Raw genomic sequence first — 26,838 nt, 5'->3', positions numbered from 1 at the left:
TTGCAGAGATTTGCCTCACTGACTTTCTGAGGGACACAGAGTGTCTCATTAGTCTTGCATGGAGGCTCTGAAACATTGAATTCTGCCTGATTTTAAGTGCTTTAACAAAGGGGCCTAATTATGGAGGCCCTTCACAAATCTTCTGTTAGAAAGAGAAAAGCCCATAGAAGCCATGAATTACTGTCCAGAGGTGTCCCTGTCTCCTTGTCTGACTAAGGGGAGRCAGCATGAGGAATCTGTTTTTTGAGCACTGACATTTTACTTTTTCAAGGTTCAGTGAGAGATTTTCTGCTATAGGTTCTGGATATATTTATCCAGCCTAATTAACTTGATCACTCTCAAGCTTCTGAATTTCTGTTTATTTAACAGAAGATATATAAGAGATGCTCGTTTTGCATCTCTACATGAATTTGAATGCTGTGTAAGTCAAGTCTGGCCTTTGTCATTTTGATCCTAGGCTTTATGACAGCTACATGGTGTTCAGAAATAAGAATGGACAGCATTCTGTAAGAAAAGGGAAGATCTCTTAACATTTTGAGTATTAGTCCTGCAGCTTTAGGGAGGATGAGTATAGCTAATACCATGAGCATGTTCCTGATATTCTGCAGTGAACATCCTGAAAATGGTAGAAGTGTGCAGAAATAAAGCTGACAATAAACAGGACTGCAGCAGAATCTGAAACATGCATATTAAATGGCTGGAAGGCCTTATAGAACTTGAATTAATTTGTGGTGTTTGAGAATGTTTCAAGCCAAAGTTGTCTGCAGAGTCTTTGTGTGGAAATGCATGTGTGAATATGCATGTATGCAAGACTTTTAATTACTCATTAAAATTCYGTTGTGGAACTCTTTATTTTGTTGTTTCCTCTCCATCTTTAACACMGTTTTCTTAGCATTGTGAGGAGATTGCTGAAAGCCATCCAAGTACAAATGAAAACTACATAAATCTTGCAGATATACACTTTAAATCTTTATGAAACAATGACAGATAGGGCTACTTATCAAATGCCTGCAGCTCAAGTGCTGGAGTCCTCTCATCTCAGGTTTTTCTCTCATTAATCTCAGTAGAGTACAGGCGGGAAGTATCTAAGTCTTATCTGTGTTAGCCTCTGTGCTGTGAATGATTTTATGATTGCAAAGTTATTCTGAAGTTACTCTGTAATATTTACTCTGTGACATTCAGGTATGTGTAAGATCCTGCTGAGATGATGACAGAGTAAGCCTGTGTAGTGTTTGTATAAATAAGTGTTGCAAAGCCACTATTGTCAGTAGGGTTTAAGTGAAGAGAATACAGTTACCATGTTTCTAACTAAAATGATCTGAAGCTATCTCAGCATTTTTCCACTCAAATTTAATGATTGTGTTAATATTTGGCAGTTTTTCAATGGTGTCTTTTTGGGTTTGGTTGCCAAAATTAGTACGAAACCAAGTCCTAAATGGGAAACTAAAGCCATGTGGGCATGATTCTGTTYAGAGAAATACATTGATTCAAAGGAGGTAATGTAACCTCAACTAGCAAATAAACATTTTATACACATATTATAATTCTAATAATTATGTATCAAGATGATTATTGAATCAACCAATTTCAGCAATTGTCATCTTACTTGTGTTCTGCATTGTAGTAATAATTATTGTTCCAGTGAGCAGTTTCTAGACCTTTCCTCAGAGCTAACACTTCTTACTAACCTCAATTTATTTCAGACATTGCTAACATATCTTGTAATGCTGGTTATATTTTCCCTCTTTAATTGCTATATAAATCTACAAGCACAATAAAGGAATTAATTCTGTAATCTSCTGAATGCACATGAATTAATGCAAGGGGAAAAAAGCTGCAGTTATAGCAATAACCTAGTTGTATGCATGGGATTTAATGTTAGCAATATTATCTCTTTTAAAATGTGAACCAGAGAGTACTTTGTGCTTGTCTTAGCAGTCATATATGATGTTTCTCTTTAAAGGATTTAAAGCCCAGTAATATAGTAGTAAAGTCAGACTGCACTTTGAAGATTCTTGACTTTGGACTGGCCAGAACTGCAGGAACTAGTTTTATGATGACGCCTTATGTAGTGACTCGTTACTACAGAGCACCAGAGGTCATCCTAGGGATGGGATACAAAGAAAACGGTCAGCAAATATAGTCTTTCTTTGGCATAGCTTTATTTTTTTTTTGTTTGGCACACCACATTTTACATGTTAATGTTTTTTTCAAGCTGTAGAAATTTTATAAATTAGTCTTGTGACCAAAATGCAGATTCTGGATACACCAATTTGTTTATTCAACTCAACCCATTAGAAAATGTTTGCATTTAATAGAAGAAATTGAGGGCTTTGTTTTTTTTAAAAAATTTAAATAACTTCCTTGGAATATTATGTGACATTCAGGAAGAAGTGGAAATATATTTTCTTAATRTGTGGTATGTACTTTGATGTACCTTTAACTGACTTTATTCCTGGTGAAGATGTAAATTGTAACTCATCAATAGATATGTGTACTAAATTTGATGCTAAATAACTATATGGGGTATGGCCTTTTAGGAGGTAAGGAGCATAAAATCTACTGAGGAACAAGCAATCTAGGACTGTGGCATTGCTTTTCATTAAAACCAGCTTCCTTTAAGCCTTTTGCATCAAGTTCTTAACATTGCTGAAGAAAAACTCAATAACATACTTGAGAGAAGCGTACACAGAGTACTGTCATGATGCATCATAGATTGTTTGAGGTCCATGACAAATTCCAAGGGAATTTTACTTTGTCCCCTCTGCTTGCATACACTTCCCTCCTCACTATATTCGCTCTGTGATCAGTCTGCCTCTCAGTAACTTCTACATGAAAATAAAAGATCTTTCATTTGAGGGAAGCACACCATCAAGTACACTGCACTTTCCAATGAAACAGCTAGTAGTAYCTGTTAGCAAAACCAAGTGACATGCCATTCCTGAAAGTCCCTTGTCGCAGCCTGATTCTGCTGCCATGTTGCTGATGGGCTGTGTCTGGGGTCAGGCAGCTCCTGTGTGTCACTTGTGAACACCTCAGGCCAGCACARTGCCCAGGGGTCACTGTGTGTGTTCCAAACCCTCTGCTGGCCACTCCTCCAGAGAGGCCCTGAGCTGCCCTGCTGCTCCAGGAGAGCTCTCCTGGGGATGAGAGCTGTGGCTCCTCACCTTCCTGACACAACTAGGGTTTGTTCTACCTTTCATATTCCTGATAGAGTCTGCAAACCTGCCTGGCAGCTGCATACCATTACAGCAAGTGACTTCAGGCTGTGTGTGAATGGTGTTAGCAATGAAAGAAGCCAGCTTAAAGGAATGAGAATAGATCTTTATYGCAGGACTGTGGGGTTTATTTCTGTTAGGATTGTTAGTGCGTGTGAGAGGACATACATTTCTTTAAATGGCCTCCATAGCTGGCTGTTTTTCTTGTAGTTTAGGAGCCATGGGTTGAATAGAGCAAGTTAGCTTCTCTTTTTTAATTCTTGAAGTTTTCTAGATTTGTAAATTTAAATTTGTCTTTCTTTATTTCCCCCCCCCCCCCCTAAGACTTGATATTGGCCATTTAAGAGACATTAAATAAAAGTACCTAAAGCTGTAGTATTGAGTCATCCRGCTGCCTTACTGAAGGAATTGATAAAGTGAAAGTCACAAGTTTTCTGACTCAGCTTGCCCAGTTTGAATTTTTCTCTTAAATAGTAAGTAATTTTGCATTGCAAAAGTGTGAAACATTCTTTCCACTAMTGGAGTTAGATTGTCACAAGCTTGACATGATACTGCAGAACACAATCCTGTTCCTTAAGGAAGCAGGMGTTGTGTTGCGAATGATAAATAACAGTCTACTTTCAGTTGAAAAACTATCACATCTTCCCAGATCCAAATACATGGTCACTGAAATGAGATTGGTACTTCTGGAGAATGTAAAATAAATGTATGGAGTGAGTCCAAAAACAATTGCATTTCCATATGTACTGTTCTCATTAAAAGGCAATTATGTAAGGTGCTACTCTTCTCRGTTGAGGAGTTTGTGGAGCTCCCATGACAGGGAGATGGGTATCAAGGATGTACTTACAGTAAGAACCATGGGCTGTCCGAGAGCCCCACCTGTTAGTATTGATGCCTGTTATAACCCTTTAAAGTCATAGTTAAATTAACTGTGAACTTGTAGTATTGATGTCTATTTTAGCCCTTTAACAAGGGACACTAACTAATTTCAACAGATTTGGKTATATTTTTGGGCAGCAGGTTGTTGAGCAGATCAAGAAGTCAACATTCAGAATTTTGTTTATAAAGTCAGATGCAAAACTTGTCTTCTTTGGGTCTCTAAGCCAAAGAATATGTACTTAAGTATTGAAGAGAAAAAGAGCACAAATCATCAAATGTTGACAATATTTTTTTAAATGAACAAGGCCCTTAATTTTGACCTATTAATATGCACAACTGTGATCCCCTATCATATTATTTAGATACTATTTTAGAGGAACTTATAAAGGAGAAGGAATATAAAAAATAAGCAAAAAGAAGAAGCAATTGTTTGCTTGACATTGTTGAGCTCCTTCAGAACACTGACATATAATAYTTACTATACAATTGTTCTTTTAAATCCCTTTATGTGCTTAATTGAAATTCCAGTATAATATTTGACATAAAAATATTCATAATCATAAAATTCCATTCTTACGACTTCAAGAAAACTTTTGCACATAGCATTAACAATATCTTTGAAAGCAACAGCAAAAGAAATTGGCTTACCTGAACAAACTAAACTTGTGCATCTTTAAGTATGTCTTCTGAGTGGTTTATTTTAAAGTAATGTAGAAAATGCATATTTCATTTTTTTWWWAAAAATTGCTTTTGAGTTTTTCTTTTGTATAAAATGTTATTTCAACATAACTGGAGAAATATTTTAAAACAAACAATTTTAACTGAAAATCTCGGAGCATACTAACATTGCCATTAACTGATCCTCTAAAATTCTAAGTGATCTTTTACTGATTCTGTTTGCTTTTAATTTAAAGCGAGAGAGAGATGCATGGTAATCTGACTTACAGGAAATGCTTCATGTCAAATTTTAATTCCCGTGCAATACCGAGTTAATTCTCCTAAAAAGCATAACTGTTCTCCTAAAAAGYGTAATTGTTTCAATAGGTGATATTTTTACAGGTCAAAGTTTACTTTGTTACCTTTCGAATTGTTCCATSAATTACAGTGGAATGACTTTCAAGAAATCAAACTGCCTTTGGTGCTTGAGTCCAATCTCTTGGTAGAGGTAGCTTTGAAGCCTCCAAGCCTTTGAGAATGGCTTTACTCTGCTTGATTTGTGTGTGTCTCTCTCTCTCTGATCAAGCTCTTGCTCTAGCACTGTATTAAACAAAAGGATGTTTTTCTGCCTTATATTTGAGACAGTTAAAAGCTTATCCTTACACATGGTGTATTTTAAAGTGTTTTCATTGATTAATACAAAATACTTGCTCTTCCTGTGCTGTCTCTGCAGTTTATAGGATGCAGTCATGTTACGCTTCTTTTAATTTTAAATGACCGTTTGCTTTGCTTTTCCTTCTTTTTGTGCTACAAACATAGTGGATTTATGGTCTGTGGGGTGCATTATGGGCGAAATGGTTTGCCACAAAATCCTCTTTCCAGGAAGGGACTGTATCCTTGTGCTGCTGCAGCAGGTTGAATTAGTTAGGAAGTGATTAACCTTTTTATTGATGTTGTGTCATGAAGATKCATATTGTACAATTTTTGTTTTTTATCAAATGAACATGGATTTTTCTTGTGATACACTTACAAAAAATTAACTTCATTTATATTCGGGCTGCACCTAGCAGTAGGACATAGTCTCTGCTGGTCCTGTAGTTAGCATACATTCACCTTCACTCATTTTCATTGCACATGCTTTTTATAGTCACTTCATGTGTATGTGTGTGTCTAGATATTTTTATTTATTTTATTTTAATAACTATCTTTTATGTTAATATCATTGCATTTTGTTTTCAGTTGACATTTGGTCAGTTGGGTGCATCATGGGAGAAATGATCAAAGGTGGTGTTTTATTTCCTGGTACAGATCGTATCCTTACCCTTGGCCTAGGATGTAGTTATAAAAGGTCAAAAGATACTGCAGCTATACAGTTCCAGATTAAGGTGGTTCTAACTTTTAAAATACTGGTTTTAAACTGCCTTTTCACATTGCAGTTTGCAAGTTCATTATATAACACTTGGGCAAACAGACTTTTTTTTTTTTCTTTTTCCTTTTTTTCCCTCCTTTTTCTTTTTTCAGTTTAATATAGTCCCTATCCATTACTTTTGAATGTTGTCACACTTAAGACAGATTTCTTTTGGTTTAGGTGATGTTTTACTGGTTCACATGCATTGGTTTTTRCTTTGGAGGTCATTTTTATGTAGTAACTTACTAATGTTGTTTAGTACCTGAGTGCCTTAGCAGTTTTTATTCTTTGCATTTTATAGAAAATGTTTACAAAAATTCCTAACCATCTTCATTAGTTACACTCTGGAGATTTATGTTGTGTATGCAGAAATGATCCTGCAAACAGCTTTCAGAAATATCTGGCATTTCTGTCTTTGTATTCCATGAATGATTTGGTGGTGTCTGTATGGGTTGTCCTGTGAACAGTATTTCAGACAAAGAATCTGCTCCAAACGAGCAGAACTGAAACCTCTAGATCATTGCAAAAATTAGTGAAAATAATTGGACTTTGGCATCTTGTTTTACTATTACAGACCAGTTTTTTTAGATGTCATCAGAAATTTTTCCTGCTTTTGCTGCAGGTTACTGTTTAAAAATTGATACATTACCATTTAGGGGTGAAAATGGGATGGAGACTTTGAGCCATGGTAAGGAAATCCAGAGCATCTTTACTTTCACACAGCTCTGTCATTGCATGAGCTGCACCATGCTTTGCTTTATGCATCTGGTTTGCTGGCATGGCTTTTCAGTTTTGACTCAGTGCCATACAACGTAAATACTTCTTTTTGTCAAGGTCTGCACTAAAGCTCAACAGAGCTTGAGAATCCTTATATGCAGATCTGTTGTTAAGTTTCAAGAATGTAAGAGAGGGCCTGCTACAACACGCTGAAGATTTAGATAGCCTGGTATCCAGTCTTTGGTGGCAGCTGAAAGCAAAAGTTGGGGAGAATACATGAACAAGCATATATAAAATTTTATTTGAGCTCTCCCCCAGTATTTAACCATCTGCATCTAGGAATTTCTGAGCCAAATGTTACTTTTTTTGTTCACTAACATGTATTARATTCTTATGCCATGAAGTGGTCAATCTCCCCTTAACAGTGTGTAAACTCAGTTACTATGTTCCTTGCATCCTTGAAGCTCTTTAACTTCATTCAAGTCCCTGAGAATATTGTCACTGACCTGTGTGGGCCAGGCCTTGATCCTTTGTGTGCCCACTGGTGCTCAGTGTTGCACATCCTTAGTGAGAGGTTGCCCTTAGGGCTGAAGTCCTTAGATAAGAATGAAGGACAAAGAATGATAAGAATGAAGGACAAAGCACCCACATGGGGTCATTCTCAGGAGCGCCTTGGTGATGTGAAGGAGCTCACTGCTGTGAATGTGTGTTCAGATCAGGGACTGAGTTCTCCAGAACTCAAAGAAAGGCCTTAAGTTAAATTTGCTGCATTGAAATAATTTGTGAGTCTTCTAATAATCTTGTTTCTCATTATATCCTTTTCTAGCGAGTAATGATTTTGAATGAAGTACATGTTGCCTTGACTACGCTGTCATAGTCTTGCTTTTTCACCATTTAAGAAAGTAGTCTAAATCATGACAATGAACTTTATATTTTATTATAGTTTTCCATGTTTTCTCTGTTGGTTATTTTGTGTGGTTTTAACATAACTTTCTAGCTGAAAACTAGACACAATGTTTTTCTTAGCTGCATAACCTTAGATATTGATCAGTGGAATAAAGTTATAGAGCAGCTAGGAACACCATGTCCCGAATTTATGAAGAAATTACAGCCTACAGTCCGAACTTACGTGGAGAACAGACCTAAATATGCTGGATATAGTTTTGAAAAACTCTTTCCAGATGTCCTTTTCCCAGCTGACTCTGAACACAATAAACTTAAAGGTAAGGTCTGTCTTCTGAATGTTGTGTATTTTAGAAGTTTTAAAATTGTGATATATTGAACAGAAATGTTGCTTGGTTTTGTTCACTGTWAAATCATCCCGCTAAGGATTTAAATATTTATATCATGAGAGTGGATGAATGTGCTGACATGTGCTTGCCTCCACTTTTCATATCTTCATGAGACAGCTCCTATTCTTGGAGCTGTCTTTATAAAGACAAGTAAATATCTATATTCTTCTCAATGACAGATGCCAACATGGTTTAGAGAAAAATGGGGGGAGGTTGGAATAGAAGTTGTGTAGGCAGAGCAGATCTTTGTAGTCTAGGGATGAAAAATATGTTCATAATACATAAATACCCTGTAGTTACTTCAGTGACTTAGTGGTTTGAAAGGCCACCTCCTCAGTGGAATCACTCATGGTATTTTCTGTGAAATACTAAAACCAGACAATGTTGTTTCACATGAGGATGTCACACCAAGGGACACTGCTGAAAATGTATAATGAAACATGTCTGACCCTTTTCCCACCTATGTCATTCTCTTCAGGTTTTTTTCCATCAAATGGACCACTCTCCTAAACTTCAAAGTATGTCAGGGTTGAATAGATACTTAACTRGAACTTGATTACTCTGAGCCTTCTTTACAAGTTTGAAACACTGTGTTATGTGCTTTAAATATGACACTAATCTGAACAGAAAATTTTATTTTTGCAGCAAGTCAAGCAAGAGATTTGTTATCAAAAATGCTGGTTATAGATGCTTCTAAAAGAATCTCTGTKGATGAAGCCCTGCAGCACCCATACATCAATGTTTGGTATGATCCATCAGAAGCAGAAGCTGTAAGTTCTTGTTTTAGGTCTCTGCTTASGAAGCTGCTGTAGAAAGCCTTCTTTTTGTGATGCTTGGTACAGCTGCTTAAAAGAAGATTGTTGCACATTTCATTAGAAGCTTAACTGAGCCCTAATCATTTTTATTGGTGTCAATAGATGTGTTAACTGGACATAGTATCAGGAATGGGCTGAAGTACCTGTCTCTGTTAGTGTATGATTGCATATCATCTCCTGAACATGTAGTTGTGCATCTGAAATCTTTTATATAGGGTTCCAATTTATTGAACTTCTATTGTTTCAGTGTGGTTTGATTGCCCTTGATGGGCTTCTGAGGTATTTACTTCTGGGGAAGAAAAATATTTTCATTATTTGTAGGAATTGATAGTACCCTTCAGCCAAATCCAGATACAAGTTCTTGAGCTTTCAGTTATTAAAACTAATGAATAAAGGGATTAATTTTTTTTTTAATTGAAAAACTTGTTTTAGCTTATGAGAGAGGTGTTATTTTTTAAAAAGAAAAGTGGTTGGTGATGGCCACTAAGAATAGAAAAAGCCACTTGATGTAAATGGAACAGTTACAATTCTGCAGCTCTAGCTAGATAGAAAATTTAGTAATTAACAGTAAGTACTAAAAAGAGCTGCTTGTGATGGAGAATGCTGCACTTAGGAGCYCTTTTACCAGACTGATCAGTTTCTCTTTTAATTATTACAGTAATGTAAGGAMATTTGTTAATCAGAAGAACTTTAAAGACTGTGGCATCATCTAAAATATAGGCTAAGTCCAAATATGAACAGATACATGATCATGTAAATATRTTTTAAAATCAGTTTCATGTTCTGAATAATTTAAGTTTTAATTTATACTGGGTTTGTATCCCTTTTGATTGCTCTGTGATGAGTTAGTTTTGTTTTTCAGCCTCCACCAAAGATACCAGATAAGCAGTTGGATGAGAGGGAGCACACGATAGAAGAATGGAAAGGTAAGAAAGGATTTTAAGTATAATAAGACTTTTTGGAGTATGCTGGGCCCCAGTGATTACTGTTATTAATGTTCTTCTGAGCAATCTAATAATATTTACTTCATGTGCTTGGATGGCAGTGGAACAGATCAGTGCTTCTCAACCTCTCTTTGTTGGAACATTAAAACTTTCCCTGCAAAGGAGAAGCACCTTTGAAGTGAGCTGAAGACCTGCTCATCTCAAGTCACCTTTTGCAATCCATAGGACAGCATTTGTAGGGAGGGTAACTTCTGGACAAACTGGTGCAAGTGAGAAAGATGCAGGGGCTTGAGCAGGGGACATGTGAGGCTGAATTAGAATGACAAGTTTTCAAGTGTTCCTAGTTCTTCCTTTGAAGACTACTGATGCAGTTTACCTTACCAAAGAAGCCATTAATTAAAACTGAGTGGGCCTTAAGACTCAGCTTAGCCTCAGGTCTCCAAGCAGCGTGGATGAAACAGCCTTAGAGCTATGCCAGTGTGCTCTCAAGAGTGCCAGGCCACTGTAGCTCCAGCAGAAARGAACTGGACTTTTTTGTATCACTTGCCAGTTGTTGTGTAGCCTACAACCTGATGTTCAAAACTAATTCTGAACAGTAATAAACTAATGAAATTTAAATGGACATTGTAATGGGAGTTGTGTTATTGATCCAGTCTTGGGCTTGCAAATTCATTTTTTGCCTTCCCTTCTCTGCCTTTTCAGAGTTGATATACAAGGAAGTCATGGACCTGGAGGAGAGAACCAAGAATGGGGTTATACGCGGCCAACCAGCCCCTTTAGGTTGGTTACAATAAAAGCACAGTGCAAGGCTCCATTGAGATATAGGTCAGGACATCCAAAAGTAACCCAATTCAAAAATATGGGTCTTAAACCCCTGAACTTCTTGAACTGAGACTSTGTATATTTGAGTGGAATATGTGGGGCTGACATAGCTTTTTCTTCATCTGTTCAGTCCCTCTATGGTTGTCTCTGTGTAATTGATGCTTCATTCATTTAAGTCCTCAAGAAACATCCTGATATGTACTGGTGCTCAATTGCTATAGTCTGGTTAGATATGTAAGGTGTAGCTGGTACAGKTTCAAATAAGATGTACCACTGTTTATATCTTTTAAATAATGTAACAGGATGTTCTAAGTGGGAAAATTACGGAGCACATTTAGCACTTAATTTTGCTGGATGTTGGAGCAAAACGTGCCCATTAACTGACCATTGATAAAGTTCAATGGCAAAATCTGGACTGCTGTTCCTGTCTCTGCTCAGGGTTCACTGAAGTTCAGACTCAGAAAAATCCCTGGGTGTCTGAGATTGAATGGATGTGATGTGGCTGGGCACCAGCAATTCCGCAGCCTCAAGAGGAGGAGGAACAAAGCCTAACTCCTTTTTTCTTTATCAAACCATGTAGATATATTCTAGTTTAGGGTATCTTTGTAGTGTATCTTAGCTCTGGCTTTATGATTATTGTCTTTGGGATTTTTTAGCCATTAGCTTTTACTGTGATTTGACAGCTGCCCATGCCACGTGAGTTCCATGGTTCTGGACATACCATCACTTAAGCCCCACATTAAASACTTGTAGGTTTTATTTATTGTGACAATGGATTGAGACATATCTCTTCAAACTTGGCAAAACAGGGAAAAGTAACAGCAATTAGTAAGAGACAGACTAATGCAAGTACTGAACCGTGCAACTGTATCTGCAACTGATTTGCTGTTTTGTTTCTCATAGCACAGGTGCAGCAATGATCAATGGCTCACAACATCCATCTTCATCGTCATCTGTCAACGATGTATCTTCAATGTCAACAGATCCAACATTGGCCTCTGATACAGACAGCAGTCTAGAAACCTCAGCTGGACCTCTGGGTTGCTGTAGATGACTACTTGGTCTTTTGGGGGGTGGGAGGGGGGTCCTTTTAGTCATTAATAGGGCACTTTTAAAATTTGGTGGTATTTTTGAGTGTTTTTTCAAAAATAATCATGGAATTCATCATAAAGTGCTGTAATTTCAAACTGTAAGTTGTGTTATAAGCAGCCACTTTTTTGCTGTAACTAACTGTAAAATATTAAACCTGATAATTTTTATTGTGGTTTTAAAATCTGCATATTTGCTTTACTATTATGCTGCTGATCTTTTTTTACTGAATTTGTAAGATTTGTTTTATCAAAGCACATATTAATGTTGTGGTCATTACCATATGATGAATTATTTAAGATTTTATAGGTTTTCAATTTTTTAATTAGAATTTATTCCGGATGTTTTGTTCATGATAATCCTTCAAAGTTTTATGCTTGGTCATACATCTGTGTCCAAGTGGAGGGGGAGAGAGTTCCGTGCAGCCAGCTGTAGTTTCAGGCATACTACTGTGGTGCTGGGTAGCAAACAAAATCCTCTTTTATCTTGGCCACTTGCCTATAATACTTCAGCAAAAGCAACAATTAGTTTTTTTAGGGAAACAGAAAAAATCCTTTGCAAACTGACGTCAATTGAATGGGTTTATGAACTTAAGAAAGCAAAGCATATCTTCAAAGCTGCAGAAATAYCCAGCCTAGCAAACTAATGTGATGTTTTCTGCAGAGTTATGGCATGCCAAATCTTGTGATCACCATAAAACATGAGGATACTTCATGAATAATACATTGCAATGCCAATAAACTGTTTACTTCTAGCTTGTAGCCTGGTTTTGTACACACAAAATGAAGTGTATCCAGGATGTTTAGACTGACAAGAGGGAAAATGAATATGCTGTAGCTATACTTTCATGTAASACGTGATTCTTGGGAGTTTTGGTTCTTACTAGTTTTGTCTACTAGGGCAAGTGCTTTTTGGGTCAGAGGGAATGACATGAATGCAATAGGGGCAAAACTTCGGCTACTCTTTCTCCACCAAAAATAACTGATAGCTAAAAACCTTAAAGTGGTAGGAGAACCTCAGGATTTCTGTAGCTAATGCATTAAGTGAGCAATATACGCCATCCAAAGGAGGGAGTAGTAGTGCTGTATAAATTAATATTTATCTCTTGTATTTCACCATGAGATCAGTGTAGCAGAAATCTTAGCAGTGGTTCATTTTAAGTCATAAATACTCAGTTTTCATCACCGAAGCTCCAGGTTTCAATACACTTTTTAAACAAAAGATATATTGAGATATATAGAACAGTTACTAAATAGTCATGTAAGATGGTGCTGCTCCTCACAGAAGTATTTTAACTGTTTACATTTTATATTTACAGAATRATTTGTGTGTAACTGACTTAAGTTTATGTATGAGTTAAACAGTCATTCAGAATTTATTTCTTTGGGAAATGCAGATTTTTAGTGAAGCTAGGCTGCATAATTGATTGCCTTGTGTAGATGCATATTTTGTGTAGTGAATTAGAATGTGAAGAGGAATTTAAATTAGTAAAGCTCACAAAAATGGGCATAAAGATACAGAAGTCTTGCCAGGTGCTGAGCATAAGCAAGTAATGTTACTGGCTACAGAGGTCATCCAGGAGTGACTGGTGGTCTTCAGTGTGGTTCCTTCTGCCTGTTCGGTTAAATAAGCATATTTTTGAAGTTTTAACAGTAAGAGGAAAATTTGTCTTTGCAGTAAGTTTCAGAAAAATAGAAGTGATAGTAATGCTTTCAGTATCTAACATGTCTTTTTAAAAAACATGCAACGTTGCAAGGAATGGTAATGTCTCAAAGATAACTAAATTGATAAATTTTGATAAGTTTTCCTGGCCTGGCTAGACTGCGGGTAAGTGCTGTGTCCGTTTAATTTTGCTTTCCTCACTTGTATCTAATATTTCAATATTGCCTTCCTAAGCCACATTTGTTAAGGCAATTATTTTTACAGAAACCTGCCAAATTGTATATTACCTCAGAATAGGCGGGGTAAGTTTGGATTCATCTAGCACTGGAATGTAGAAAATCTGCTCAAGTTGAACAGAGACCAACAGAACAATCTATTTTGTAATTTTTTTATCAAATTTGAAGCTGTGAATTAAGCCAACATTTTTGGTCAAACAACGTACTCCATTGTTATAAAGGGTCAAATGATAGTGTGGTCAGCACAGTGTAATGAAGTTAAGACTGACAAAAGTAACTTCTGATGCCTCTAAGGGYTGTTATAAACAAATTGGTAAATATAGTTTCTATTTATTTTCGACCCCACTGGATTGCAGTGAGGATTGAAATACTTTGAAACTTAAAAATATTTCTTCTATCACTTTGCAGTGTTTTAAATTTGTAGTAATGAACTAAGCTCATAAGGTTGAAGGAGAATTGAGCCTTTCTTTTTTCAAGGAAGGGTTAGTGAATGTGTGGAACTGCCCACTGCAGCCTATTGCAGTGTGAGTAAGCTGCGCTTAAAGGGTCAGAGCTTTGCCTGTGGAAACCAGGAGCTCACTTTTGGCATCATATTCACAGGAGTGTTGCTTTTTCTTTTTGGTCTTTTTTTCTTCAGTTGCTTGCATTGTAGGCAAATTAAAGTGATGGCAAATTTCAAAGACAAGAAAATCACATTCAGTAATCAAATTATTACAACAGCATCCTAGTCTTAACTTCCCTTTTTATTTGTTGAAATGTAAACTTTTTTCAGATAGGTGTACACTGCCACAGAAAGCATACAAATGGGGAACTGGAGTTCAGCTGTCTTTGTCTGTTGTTAGATTATAGGCTATCCAGTACACTGTACAATTTTGAAGTATTGTTAAGCTTTATTTTAGACTATGATTCGAAATCTCATTACAACAGGCTTCACTGAAGTGCATGCAACTTTCTAGGGCTGTTCCAATCCCCTGGGAGYTGGTATGGATTGAACTACTATGAGCTGGCTGATCTCTTACCTCAGCTGAGGTTCAAAGTTGGGCAGTAATAGTGAGATTGATTTCCACCTTCTCTGGGCAGAGCTGTGGCAAGCAGCAAGGATAAAGCAGCTCTTTCCTTTTATAGTAGGTTCTTCAAGAATTTGTAATAGYGATGGGGCAGGGGGTGAATTAGTACCCTTAGGGTGTACTGGAATGGTGTGCTGTGAAGTCTTTGGTTGGTGCACGACAGTGGGTCAGAGCTGCTGCATTGGTGTGTTCCTGTGTGAGCAGCTGTGCTGCCTCAGCTCAGTCCCCTGGAGGAACACACAGCCCTGGGACACTGCTCAGCTGAGCAGACATGGCACTTTGCCCTACCCAAGCTTGGCCTTTTAGCTTTGAAGAGCTTTTACTATGTGAGGTGCAGCAGCACCTTTCTGGGCAGGAGTTGCAGCTCAATGCAGCATCAGCACCAGTGGTGTGGTGGGGGTGTCCCATGTCCCCAGCATGGGCTGTGGCTGTAGGGCCCTGCTGCCTGGCATTGCTGGGGCCAACACTGAGCCCCTGGGCAGGGGTACTGCAGGGAGGGAGGGAGGGAGGGATGGATGGAGCATTCAGCTCAGCAGTGCATGAAGAAAAGTATCAAAAACCTCCTACAGGAGGATTGATCCTACTTAGCCAATAATCCAAAGTGTATTACAGTAAATGTTTCTTGATTAAGATTATGGGCAAAAGGGGAGAAGAAGGTTCAGCTTACACTTGATCTTAATCTTTCAAGTTGCTAAAGGAAGTGAATTAGAGTCTCTAGATCTGTGTTTATTTGCTACTGGCAGCAGCTTGTCCATGCTGTTACATTTTATTTTCCTGTCAGTGGTTTGGTGGATTGAAGGAGAGCCTGTCTCTATTTTTCAGTAGAATTACAAAGAGGTTTTTAATGAAGAAATATGATGAGACTGTACTGCCTACCCAAATTTTCAATTAATTTATTCTTAGTTAAGGGCACTGGATAAAAGTGATATTTTAAGTGGTCTCTTTCACTGCTTTCTCCTCTTTCTATGTCTGTGTTACAGAAACGTGTTATGAATCAGATCACATTGTGTTTCTACTTCTGCAGTTCAAAATTTAAACTAGGTTTTCTTGAACTACCTCACACAAAACTTTCTATGTTTCTTAAGTAAGCAAAGCTAACCCTTGCTATTGGAACTACACTGAATGTGAATAGAAAATACACCTTTAGAAAAACAAACCTATTGGCCAATGTTGAGATAATATCAGTATGTTTCTTATCTATTTCACGTAAGATGTTCATGTGTAATATATAGCTTGTGTACAGTAATGTACATCTAGATTATTGTGTTAGCTGTAAATTGGTGATTTTATTATTGTAGTCTGGTTTTGTAGGGTAAAAAATAGCTTACTAGTAATGTCAGCTCATCCTTTACATTTTACAAAAGGAATAATTCTTGGTAAGCTTTGCATACAGATGAATTACTTTTGTAGGCCCAATATCTAGTCTATTTTTGAGAGTTCTTTAACTTTTGTTACTAAAGTTGAGAAAAAAAATCCCACCCCAATTACTGTGATCATTCCTTTTGCCCCTTATGAAGTATATTCTTAATTTTATTATGTCCCAAGAARTATGAAGGGGAASAGACACCATTAAAAATACTGGGRAAAAYGATTTTTTTTTTCTTCCTCACATTTGATACCTTTCCTGCTTTTCCTTCTTTCCCTCCAAATAAGCTGTTGGTGGGCATTACTGAGAACATTGTGGTTTTGGTTTTTTTTTTACTCATTCATGCCATAGGTCATTACATGTGCACCACTGGAATGTACACATTGTTATCTAGTATGTCAATTGGTTATAATGATATTTTAAATAAAAAAGAAAAAAAAAAAAAAAGTTTGACCACCATGCATTTAGTGTTTCTTCATTGCCAGGTTGGAGTGGACTTCACATGGATTGCATAATAGGGCTGCACTTGAAAGCTAATTAGTGGCAGCCCTTCCTGAGAATTCATCTGTTTTTTAATGGCAGTGTTTTGTCTTGTGTGTGAGCTCACTCGTGGGCAGTGACATCTTTTTTCCATTTCTCCATTCCCATGGACTTTGGATGTGCCACAGTCTGTTAACAGCCACACGTTCAGTGTCTGTGTGACCACTGGGAACCTGTTCTTGCTTCTCTGCTGCCAGCTCCAGCCATCTCMATTCCTGGAAATGCAGCAGTGAGACCCTGTGCTGCTGAAACAGGTAAGCCTAGTGTAGCCTAGTGTATGGGGAAATCTTTAAAACTGAGACTTGGAGACACCTGAAGGATCTGACTTCTGGAGAGCTGACTTGGATGCCTGGACCACTCACTGCACTGGCACTTCTGCTGTGGGTAAGCCTCAATATAATGTATTTGATTTTCTTCACTTCCAGCAGGATTTCAGTGCTTTCTTAATGACTGCAGCTGCCCTTGAGCTGTGCTGTTGGTGCCTTTGTGCCCAGTTTCAAAGGAAAGGGACTGTGACCACAGTGCAGCCAGCTTTGTTTATCAGGGCCAGGAGTTTGTGGGATRCTCTTCTAGGAACATGGTGGGACTCAGAAATGCTCTCCTTTATGTGTAAATGTCAGCATAAAGTACAGCCAGTTTCCAGAGATTTGTTAATGCAGAGCAAGGCCAGAGAGACTGTCYTAGTTCTGCCCGTGATTTGTCTGGTGGCTCAGAACTGAAATGCTCCATAGTGTTGTTGTTGGCTTCAGTGRAACTCACTTGTGAATGTAGATGAGTCATTAAGCTATCCCTGTTCATTTTCCTTTTTGTGTCAGAAATGCCACAGAGACCTATGGAAGTTTTCTTTGTTACTCTGAAATGTTGCTGTTCTGTTTTTTTTTTAAAGCATGTGCTTGTGGTGGTTTTTTTTCACTGCAAAGTTTTTGCTCTTTTTTTACCTTCATAATATGGAAGGGACATGCCAGGCTGGAAAGATTGTACAGGCAAAGCTCTGGTAAAAAATGTATGCATTCTAGGAACCTCCTGCCATGTTTCATTTATAATAGCCAAACCTGTATCTTGTAAGCACTTGCTAAGAAAGCTGACATTTAAATCAGGTGCTGTAATGAGTCAAGGGTCTGCAAAATAAGGAATAGTCTCCAATCCTGGATGTGGGGAAATACATGGGTGGGGTTGAGCACAAAAATGGGAGTTAAAGCTAAGAAAGGATGCATCATCTTCCTCACGTAAGGGCAGAGTGTTCCATGAAGTTGTGTATAAGTTGCATAAATTGCCCATATCAGGAATTTTATATTATGGTTCTATTGCTGCACTTGGAGTTAACATGATGCTGTAGTGCACTTTAGTGTAAACTGGGTTGTTTGCAGCTTCCTGCAGGGTTTATTTGTGGCAGTGGCTCATCTTCAAAAGGTGCTGAAATTTATTCCTCATGAACATGGATGTTGCTGAGCACAACAGCTAATCTGGAACTGGTTCATTTCACTCATCATTTTGAGTGGACAGAGTTTCAGTTTAGTTACACTAAAAAAAAAAAAATTTTTATCTTGGATACCAAATTATGTAGTGCTGCAGATCTCACGCAGCTTTGGAACAGGTGGGTTTGTTAGCAGTTACCTAAGATTAAATACTCAAGAGAGTAAGCCAGCAGTCCTGTTCCCTGCTTGTCTGGCACACTGGGTGTTTAGTTTCCCAGCCAGCAGGGCTCTGTTCTTGAGATTGCAGTGGGAACTAAAAGGAGCAGTCTGCACTTGATACATACAGGAGATAATGCTATAATATAAATAGTGTAAGAGAGGTGTGGGCTGTCAGGATGGATACAGTGAAAGGTTTCCATGTTTTCGGCAGGAATAAAATGCAGCATTAAAATACCCTGGTTGCTACTACTACTTGGATTGAATGTCACCGTTTATCAGTTCTGATGTTCTACTAACAGCCTGGTGCAATCCACCCTCCAMTATGAAGGTTTCTATTGTGATGACTGGCCTGACACCTCCAGCTTCCTGACACACTGTGCTCTTCCAGCTCAGTCACTGTTGCTGCTCTCCCTCACATGATGCATCTTTATGCTGCTGTTTCAAATGACCATCCTATTCCTTGCAGGATCACTTGTGACCAGCATTAAGAATCCAAGGCAGAAGAAGGAAAAAAGATGGGGATGATGCTTGTGCCTGCAGGTGGCAGACAGCTGCTGCTGAACATGCAGATACGTGCCTCATGACAGGGCAGCTGGAGAGCCTGGGAAGTAGGAGAAAGGTTTTGAAATAACTGAATGAACCTATGCACATGGCTTGTTGTACCACCTTGCTTGACATGTCTCATCCAGGAAACATTAAGTTATAATTTTTCTTGCTTTAAATGGTTTACTTTTTACATTTCTATTGGAAGGAGAAGTGTACAGTGCAGTAGAAACAAGTTCACATCTAGATGTTTTAAATATTGAAATACCTGAATATCTGTGAGATGATGAGGAGAAAGTAGAGCCTTCAGTATTGACTATCTCCTGGTACATGAAAAAGCCCATTCTAAGGTTTTTTTCAGACAGTGAGTCAKAGTCTTATCTATTTTTGAAAATACTTTTAAAAAAGCAAACTCCTTCATTACAGTCCATACTTTCCCTTTAGCTAGTTCATGTTGTTGTAGCATGTTTTGTTAAAAATCTTTCTCCTTAGAGACTCCCAAGCTACTTTGGGATGTCAAAGATAAAGTGCCAAGAAAATGAACAGTGCTGGGCTGGCAGGTGGAGTTCAAGCTGAATCTGGTGAAACAATTTTCTGTGTGCAGGTTCCACATGGCTCAGGGTGCTAGAAATGCTATGCAGAACTTCTTGAAGTCACCAGGAAGGGAAGTGAGCCCTGGCAGCAAATTACCAGAAATTACAGCTTCATTCTAATGATGTTTCCTTAGCAGAAGTAAGGAACTTGGGATGCTGGGCTGTTTGTGATATTGCTCCTGTCCCCTCATCTCCCTGTAAGAACTAACAACAAAAATATCAGGTGGTATCATGAGAAATGTTACAAGGCAGGTAAGTRTAAATTGTCCAGGAAAAGTTAATGACAGATCCCCACCTTCACCACCCTAACACCCCCACCCAATTGCACTAATTCCTCTTACCATAGGTTTTGCTATTAAGTTTGGATGTGTTTTGATGATAAGAATCTTCCATCTTCTACTTTAATACATATACCAACTCAGGAAATAATTTTTTCTTGCAGCTAATACTGCTCTATTTTTGGCTCAAAAAAACCCAGATACCGAGGGCAAAATGTGTATATTTAAAATTCCATGGAGTTTGTGTAGCCGATCTGATTATTAATCACATACAGTTTAGTAAGTTGCATTTCTGTGAAACACTGAAACCATGTGGTGGGTAAGGGACAATTTTTGAGAACRGTCACAAGTTTGTGTCTTTAGCATTGCAGACCTTGTTTTCACAGTATCTTCATACAATAATGCCACTCTAGGAATGAGAAATTTGAACAAACTTTATGTAYGGAATGGGGCGAAAACCACCTCGTTAAATCCATCTGGCAAACCCCCCGGCTGTGGTGACAGACTGGAACTGCCACCTGCCCAAGCACAAGTGCAGGAATCCCTCARCTCCAGGTTCAGCTCTTCCACTGGTTCTGGCCTTCCACCCACCCTGCAGGACCTGCCACTGTCCTTGAGCCAGCAGAAGGGTGGTGCGGTTGAGTCCAAAGATGGCAGCACGACACTCTGGAGAACATTATCTCGTGTTTTGCTAATACAGAGGGGACTCTTYCTTGGCAATCTGACACTAAATTTTCAAGCATTAGGTCAGCAGTCTTTCCCAGCTGGCCCAAGTACTACAGCACATGTAAAGACAACAGGGCAAGTGTCACTGAGAGCACAATCACTATAGAATTACTCATGATACATGAGTATACCAGAACAAAATACGCATTTTCACTCATTTTGTGAGGAACAGGATTTTCTATGCTTGTTCTACTTGGGGACTTTAGCACTTTGACTCCCAGCAGTTAAACACCCTAATGTTGAAAAAAATTCTTCCATTTCCTTCTGCAGGAGGTAATTCCTCTTCTCAGCATCTTCACGAGCGCGTTCAGAATTCCTCAGCTTTATCTCCAGCATCGTGTATTTCTTTCGTTCTTGGTCCAGTTCCTCTTCCAGCCTAACCACCTGGTTCCTCAGGTCTGCACTTGTTTCTTCAATTCTTAAAATGAAAGGAGAGGAAAAAAAAAGAAAGGCTTGTAAAGTGGCTGGATAAATACAGCTGACAACTATAATAAATTTAAGTTGCTCCTCTTAGAGTTAACATATTCTAAGGAGATGTTTGAAAGGAGAGAACTAAATGCCGTTTCATTACTGTTGAACTTAAGGGCAGAGATTCYTTGAAAGCTGGAGCTTCTTTTGTTTGTATCTTGAGAAAAATGCTCAAATCTTAGAAAACAATACTTAYGTCCAGCACCAGACTGGATGGCTGAGGAGATGTATTAAATCCTCACTTAGGCGGTGTTCAAGTACATAATTCCAAAATAATCTTTTAACTTCTGTTTTCATCCTGATACTGTTTTCCTATATGGATAGCCAGTACAGAGGAATATCCTTATGGATGAAATAGGAATCAGGTCATAGTCCTTCCTCCCCATCTATCTGATGGTAGTTTCTGTAAAGTTTATCATTGACATTGGGGTGGCATAGATTTTACAAAACCCAACCTTTCATGAATTGGAACAACAATCCTTAAACGTATCTAGGCACAAAGCTCTGAAGCAAAATTCAGAGCTTTTCACTGAGGAGGTCAAAGAACAAGGTTCATGGGTTTGTGATTTGAAAGAAGCACAGAAGGGACAGCACTTGCTATCCTCCCCATTGTGTTTCCCAATCACAAGCCTGAGTAGTGGTGTTAATACCAAGGAAGGAGTATTTTCAGACAGGAATTACTGATCACTAGAATATGATTTTAAAAACTAGGGTTTTTCAATGAAAAATCCCCCTCCTCTAAATAAAACAAATACAATCTTTAAAAATTATTTCAAAGACAAAACCACCCCCACCTCTCACTGATCAGTCCAATATTCGACTGTGAAGCTGGGCTGTTGTATCCCTATGGAACTGCAACTAGGTAATTTTTAAACAGGGTAACTGATCATCAAGAAGGGCATGCTACTGTCTCTATAAGAAAAAACAAAACCAAAAACAACATGGGGCCTTTGACAGTCCCAGAAGGGACTTTAGGACCAAGAGGCAGTGCAATGTGTCACCTTAAACTTTCCCTTTCTGTTCCTTTAYGTAACAGCTAAAGATGGCAGTTTGATTATTGGCACAATTTTCACAATGAATCAAAGGCACACACTGACCTGCGCCAAGTTCAGCCAAAAACAGCCCCTGTGGATGAAGGCAGACCTTTCTCTCCAACCAGCTGTCCTCAGGATTAGGACACTTCTGAAGCTGCGATGCTTCACCACACACACACATAACAGATCTGAGCTGCCAATTCCATTTTTCTACCACTAAGTTKAGAGGTCAGCTACAGCAGCCTAGACTGAATTACACTGGGTCACAGTACTAAYATCCTGTATTCGTAACAGCCTTCTTCAAGATACTTACACTTTCTTAAGAGTCCCAGGTGGTAAACATGAATTACTGAAACTCAGCAGAGAATGTCTGATAATTATATTAACCTTGAGGGAGAAATGCTCTGGAACAGAGTGGTTACAGGAAGGCCATAAAACTTGCCTCCCTCTGACTAAGAGAGAGAAAATGGGTAGTTGATGATGAGAAATAACAGCTTTTCCATCAGCAAGTGTTCCTTACCTCTGCCCCAGGCAGGTACTCATTCTGCTTTCCCTCCACTTGTGTATGTGCCAACAAAAAGCTCATATKCTTTCATTAAAATATGTCCTGCTAGATACACTCAGCTCTGCAAACCTCACAAGCACATGTACCATGTTGGGGGACTAAATTAACTTCCAACAAAATAAAGCTGGTGAGGCAGCCTAAATTTTTCCTGCTAACCAGCCTCCCTCCTGTCTTTCCACAAATTTTCATGCAGTCTCAAAAGAAACTTTTGCACATGTAAATTGTTGCAAAATTTGTGAGAGCTGAAAAACTTGGCTTGAAATTCTTAGACTTGACAGCACAGTCCTTCAGGCTGTAATCCTGAACAGCTGGATTCATCCTGTTTAATACAAAAGGTAGTGATTGCATCTTGCCTGGTTTTATGAAACCCTTTAGCTCATTAGGCATTTTCCTCTCGGCTACTTTGCCCTATGTGACCTGGCCAATTTAGAGTCCTTCCCTCGAGCCACAGTGCTCTCTGCCCTGTCTGGCTACAGGGGAAAGGCAGGTGTTGGAGCTGAAGCAGCTCAGCAGCTGGAATGAGGAACAGGTCTCCCTGGATGGCCCTGACGTCAGCAGGTTAAGGTCCCCTTGAAACATTTCACCTGATAASAGATGGAAAACCACCTCTTCCCCCAGGCAGCAGGGCAAGGATGTGCAGCTACACATTTCCAAGTTCTGCAGCCTGGTATTTTTGTTTATCACTCTGTATCCCTGCAACAAGGCTTGCCAGGACAGCTCTGCACAATTAAATGCAAGGCACACACCCTCACCTCCCTCCCATTCTGCATCAGTAGGGCATCTAAAAAAACAAACCATGTAAGCCAYGACCTTCCCACCCTCATTCACAGCCCCTTCCTAACACCCCATGCTAGCAACTACTGCTGTTCTCTGCAACACAACAAGGTGGGGCTTTTCTCCCACTCTGGGGTGTTAGGTGGGAACTAAAACTGCTGCACAGCCTGATTCTCCTTCCAGCTCCATACACCAAWCCAGTACAATGCAAGAGGCAGAAATGCTGCAGAGGCTGGCAGGCCACCACCAGAGGAAATAATAAAATAAAGCAGAAAGGTAGCAAGTGGAATTCCTGCCTTAACAACTGGCCCATGGGAAGAGATCATAGTTCAGATATTTTTAGGGAACTACCTTAACAAGAAAGAAATGCCAACAAATGCAGCCCAAAGCTGTGCTGTGCAATACCAACAGTCTTACGTGTGCTTTTGGTACCAAATCTGGGAGAATCAGCAGCATTTCCATRCCTCAATTTCCAATCTGAGTTTAAATAACTGAAGGAGTAGAGCAGTAACCCCTTAACACAAAAAACCCTCAAATCCTGAGAACTCAATTACTTGTAGAAAACAGGACTACAGCGTTTCTTCAGTGCAGAGTACTGGTGCAACCGAGCAGCATGTATTATAACATGATACGCAATTTTGCACATGGTTGTATATTAAAATATATCTAATGCCTTTAAGCAACAGTATTTCATGTACCTATTTCTCTGAAAGCTTTCCTAAAAGTTGTTCTATTAGATACACTCATAAACCTAATACACTAACTCACAAATTAATAAATATGACTCCCTCATTATTAATACTTTYTACTTCCTACAGGCCCAGCCCTCAYACACAGCTCTTGCAAAAACTGAAAATAATTTTTCTGAGCTCAGATGGAGAGTACAGCACCAGCAGTTGTGCAAGGAAGGACCAGTTGGCAAATGACACAGTTCACACGGCTCCCCCAAGCCAGGCTGGCCCATCAGCCAAGGACCACTCTACATCAGAAACCAACAGTAAGGTTTCTAAMAGTTGAACACAAAAGGGCTGCTGAAAACATTGTAACTCAGATACAGTCCCAATACCACTACCCAAAAAAACCCTGCAGAAAATAGTCAAGAGCAGTTTCCTCAAGAATGCTTCTKTTGGGAAAAGCAATAAGAAGCCCTCAATTTTAGACTGGTTTGGTGCCAAGTATCAGCACCCACGCAGAAAAAGAGTTCCTTGCTGAGGCCTGACCATCCTGGCTCACAGYTCCTCTGTCCAAGATGTTTGCTTTGCTATTTCTCTGAGGACACTAAGAACAGACTTTGGCATTACCTGTGCAGTTCTCCTTTCCAGTGAAAACACAGAATATAAAATACTGRAATTCCCTGTTACAGAAATCCCCCTTGGGTTTTTCTGGTTTGTTTTTTTTAATGCTTTCTTAAATCAGAGAAAGAAAAGTTGGATTCAGAGAGTACCAAGGAAAGAGTAGAACCAAATCTGCTGTCACCCAACCCCAAACTTTAGGGCCAAGAACCTGATACCCTTGGTAGCCCCCACCCATGTTCAGACAAGGAGAATGTTGACAGATGACTTCCTTGTGCCCCCTGCAAATGACATTACCTTTTGATACTAGACTCATACTCAGTCCTCTGTTTGCTCAGTTCTGTCTTTAGCTCCACCACCAAGCTCTGTAAGGCCCTGGAGCACTGAACAGAGTCTCGGGAAGCTGCAGCTGGATCACTCTGCTCGCTGCTGCTGCTGCAGGCTTCAAACCTGTCCATGCTGTTCTCCAGATCTGCTGTCTTGACCTCGCTCTGAGACAGCGAGTCCTGAGTTACCCATTCRGTTTTTAGGGAGCTTAAAGCAGAAGAGTCACTGGCCCTGCAGGCTGGGCAGCTGCTCACAGAGTCCATCACAGAGATCTCACAGGATGACGTAGACCAGGTGGTGCTGGCCATGCTGTGTGTGCTGAGGGACAGGCTGGATGAAGGGACATTGTCRTAAGTGGAGAGTCTCTGGGAGGAACACGAGTCTTTCACTCGCTCCCCAGAGGCTGTCCGGCGATGGCCACGGAGGGAGTACAGGCCATTCATCAACCAGTTCCCGCTGGAGGAGAGGTTGGGGATGTCTAAGGATGAGCTGCCCAGCTTTGGACTCACAGACCGTGCTCCCTGCTGGCGGAAGGAGTATTTCCATGGAGGCAGTGTCTGTACTCTTTTACTGGGGCTTGTGGCAGGCTGAGTTGATTTGCCGCTCTGCTCTGGAGGAGTGATTTTCACTGCAGGTCCTGGAGTGGCCTCTAATGCCACAGCATTGCCAGAAGGCAGATCAGCAGGGCTGGCAGCGCTGTTGTGTGACCTGCTGTCCTCGGCGTCCTCCTCGGAGATCCACTCGACCGTGCTGCGCTGGCGCATTGGTCTGATTTCCAGCTGGCTCCCTGGCAGCTCCGCCTGAGGGACAGCAAAGATCCGCCCCTGCTCGCTGATCAGCACTGTCATCAGGTGCTGAACCAGTGATGTGCCTGCACGTGGAAAACAAAGGCAAACACTTGAGGAGACCAGGGAAGACAGTTTGCACCCAGTTCCATGSTCTGAACGGGACCAGAGCCACTGCTTAGTGAAAAAACAGCTCAGGCCTTCTGCTGCTCCCAATGTATAGAGAAACTTGAAGGAAGTGTGACACCTGCATTACACCCACTTGCAGAGGGTGGCCAGCAAGTGCAGAAAACACTCACAATTATTTTAACCCACAGAAATGAGCTGCCATTCTTATCCAGGAGTAGAGCAGACCATTATGAACAAACAGAGGACACCACTTACCAACCCTAACACAAAGCACTTCCTGGAAAAGAGGAAAGCCTTTAAAAGGGTGAATAAGCAATTCCTTTTAACTATTGCCTCAAATAGAGAATAAGGTGAACATAATCAAGGGTTCAAGGCAAGAGCCTGATTTTATTGATGAGTTTCTGGCCTAATAACAAGATRTACTGAGCTCACTTCTATTTTATATCTGTGAATTTAGGAAGATAACTAAATGTCTTAGAAATAAGGGTATTCCAACAATTTAGCTGCCAGACTTAAGGTATTTCTATTCGAAATTCAGGGTTTAAATTTAAAGAGAGACACAATTAGAATGCTTTTTGTTAAGATCTCAGTATCACTTTATTTAGGAGATTCAAATTACCCTGAAGCTAAAAAAATTGCGTGTTTCCACTTCTCCATTACTTTTATCTAACCAACCTTCTATTCTCATCTAAAACAAAACATTGCCAATCCTCTTGTTACGAGTGTAATGATAAAGTCTAAAATCCAGCCTACATATCCCAGTTTTTCTACAGTTCAGACCTGTGGCAACACAGAATTCCAGGTCAGATCACTGCAGTGTTTTTATATGATCATTAAGAGAGACCACAGCATCTGCACRTATGCACCTACTCACAGTAAGGCACCTCTGCCATCAGATGAGCTGCAGAAGGAAATGCCTGAGGTGATCTGAACCAACCTTGTCCCCTGTGCCACTGAGCAGAGCGCGCTGCTGGCCCA

The 26,838-nt window shown here is 39.5% G+C and overlaps 2 protein-coding genes across 12 annotated transcripts in view; one reads left to right on the top strand and one right to left on the bottom strand.

The window, feature by feature from the left end:
• The window catches only part of MAPK8 (mitogen-activated protein kinase 8), a 114,944-nt gene extending 99,628 nt beyond the window's left edge, over positions 1 to 15,316 (top strand). For 7 of the 9 annotated variants that reach the window (XM_057370999.1, XM_057370997.1, XM_057370995.1 and 4 more), the window contains 7 exons: positions 1,964 to 2,129; positions 5,994 to 6,065; positions 7,920 to 8,102; positions 8,817 to 8,941; positions 9,849 to 9,912; positions 10,633 to 10,710; positions 11,661 to 15,316. In XM_057370999.1, the coding sequence (XP_057226982.1) occupies positions 1,964 to 2,129; positions 5,994 to 6,065; positions 7,920 to 8,102; positions 8,817 to 8,941; positions 9,849 to 9,912; positions 10,633 to 10,710; positions 11,661 to 11,806 (834 nt within the window). In that variant the 3' untranslated portion in view covers positions 11,807 to 15,316. Of the gene's footprint in view, positions 1 to 1,963; positions 2,130 to 5,573; positions 5,646 to 5,993; positions 6,066 to 7,919; positions 8,103 to 8,816; positions 8,942 to 9,848; positions 9,913 to 10,632; positions 10,711 to 11,655 lie in introns of all 9 variants that reach the window. The other 2 variants (XM_057370994.1, XM_057371001.1) reach the window with 2 other exon arrangements.
• Positions 15,317 to 19,963: 4,647 nt separating this feature from the next.
• Positions 19,964 to 26,838, bottom strand: part of ARHGAP22 (Rho GTPase activating protein 22) — a 115,999-nt gene continuing 109,124 nt past the window's right edge. For all 3 annotated transcript variants that reach the window (XM_057370990.1, XM_057370991.1, XM_057370992.1), the window contains 2 exons: positions 24,917 to 25,817; positions 19,964 to 20,904 (listed from right to left, as the gene is read on the bottom strand). In XM_057370990.1, the coding sequence (XP_057226973.1) occupies positions 20,676 to 20,904; positions 24,917 to 25,817 (1,130 nt within the window). In that variant the 3' untranslated portion in view covers positions 19,964 to 20,675. The remainder of the gene's footprint in view (positions 20,905 to 24,916; positions 25,818 to 26,838) is intronic.

The sequence above is a fragment of the Malurus melanocephalus genome, unplaced genomic scaffold (assembly GCF_030028575.1).
Source record: "Malurus melanocephalus ecotype Western Australia unplaced genomic scaffold, MMel_1.1 scaffold_137, whole genome shotgun sequence".
NCBI classification, from domain to species: domain Eukaryota; kingdom Metazoa; phylum Chordata; class Aves; order Passeriformes; family Maluridae; genus Malurus; species Malurus melanocephalus.
This window is presented reverse-complemented; position numbering and strand designations above follow the sequence as displayed.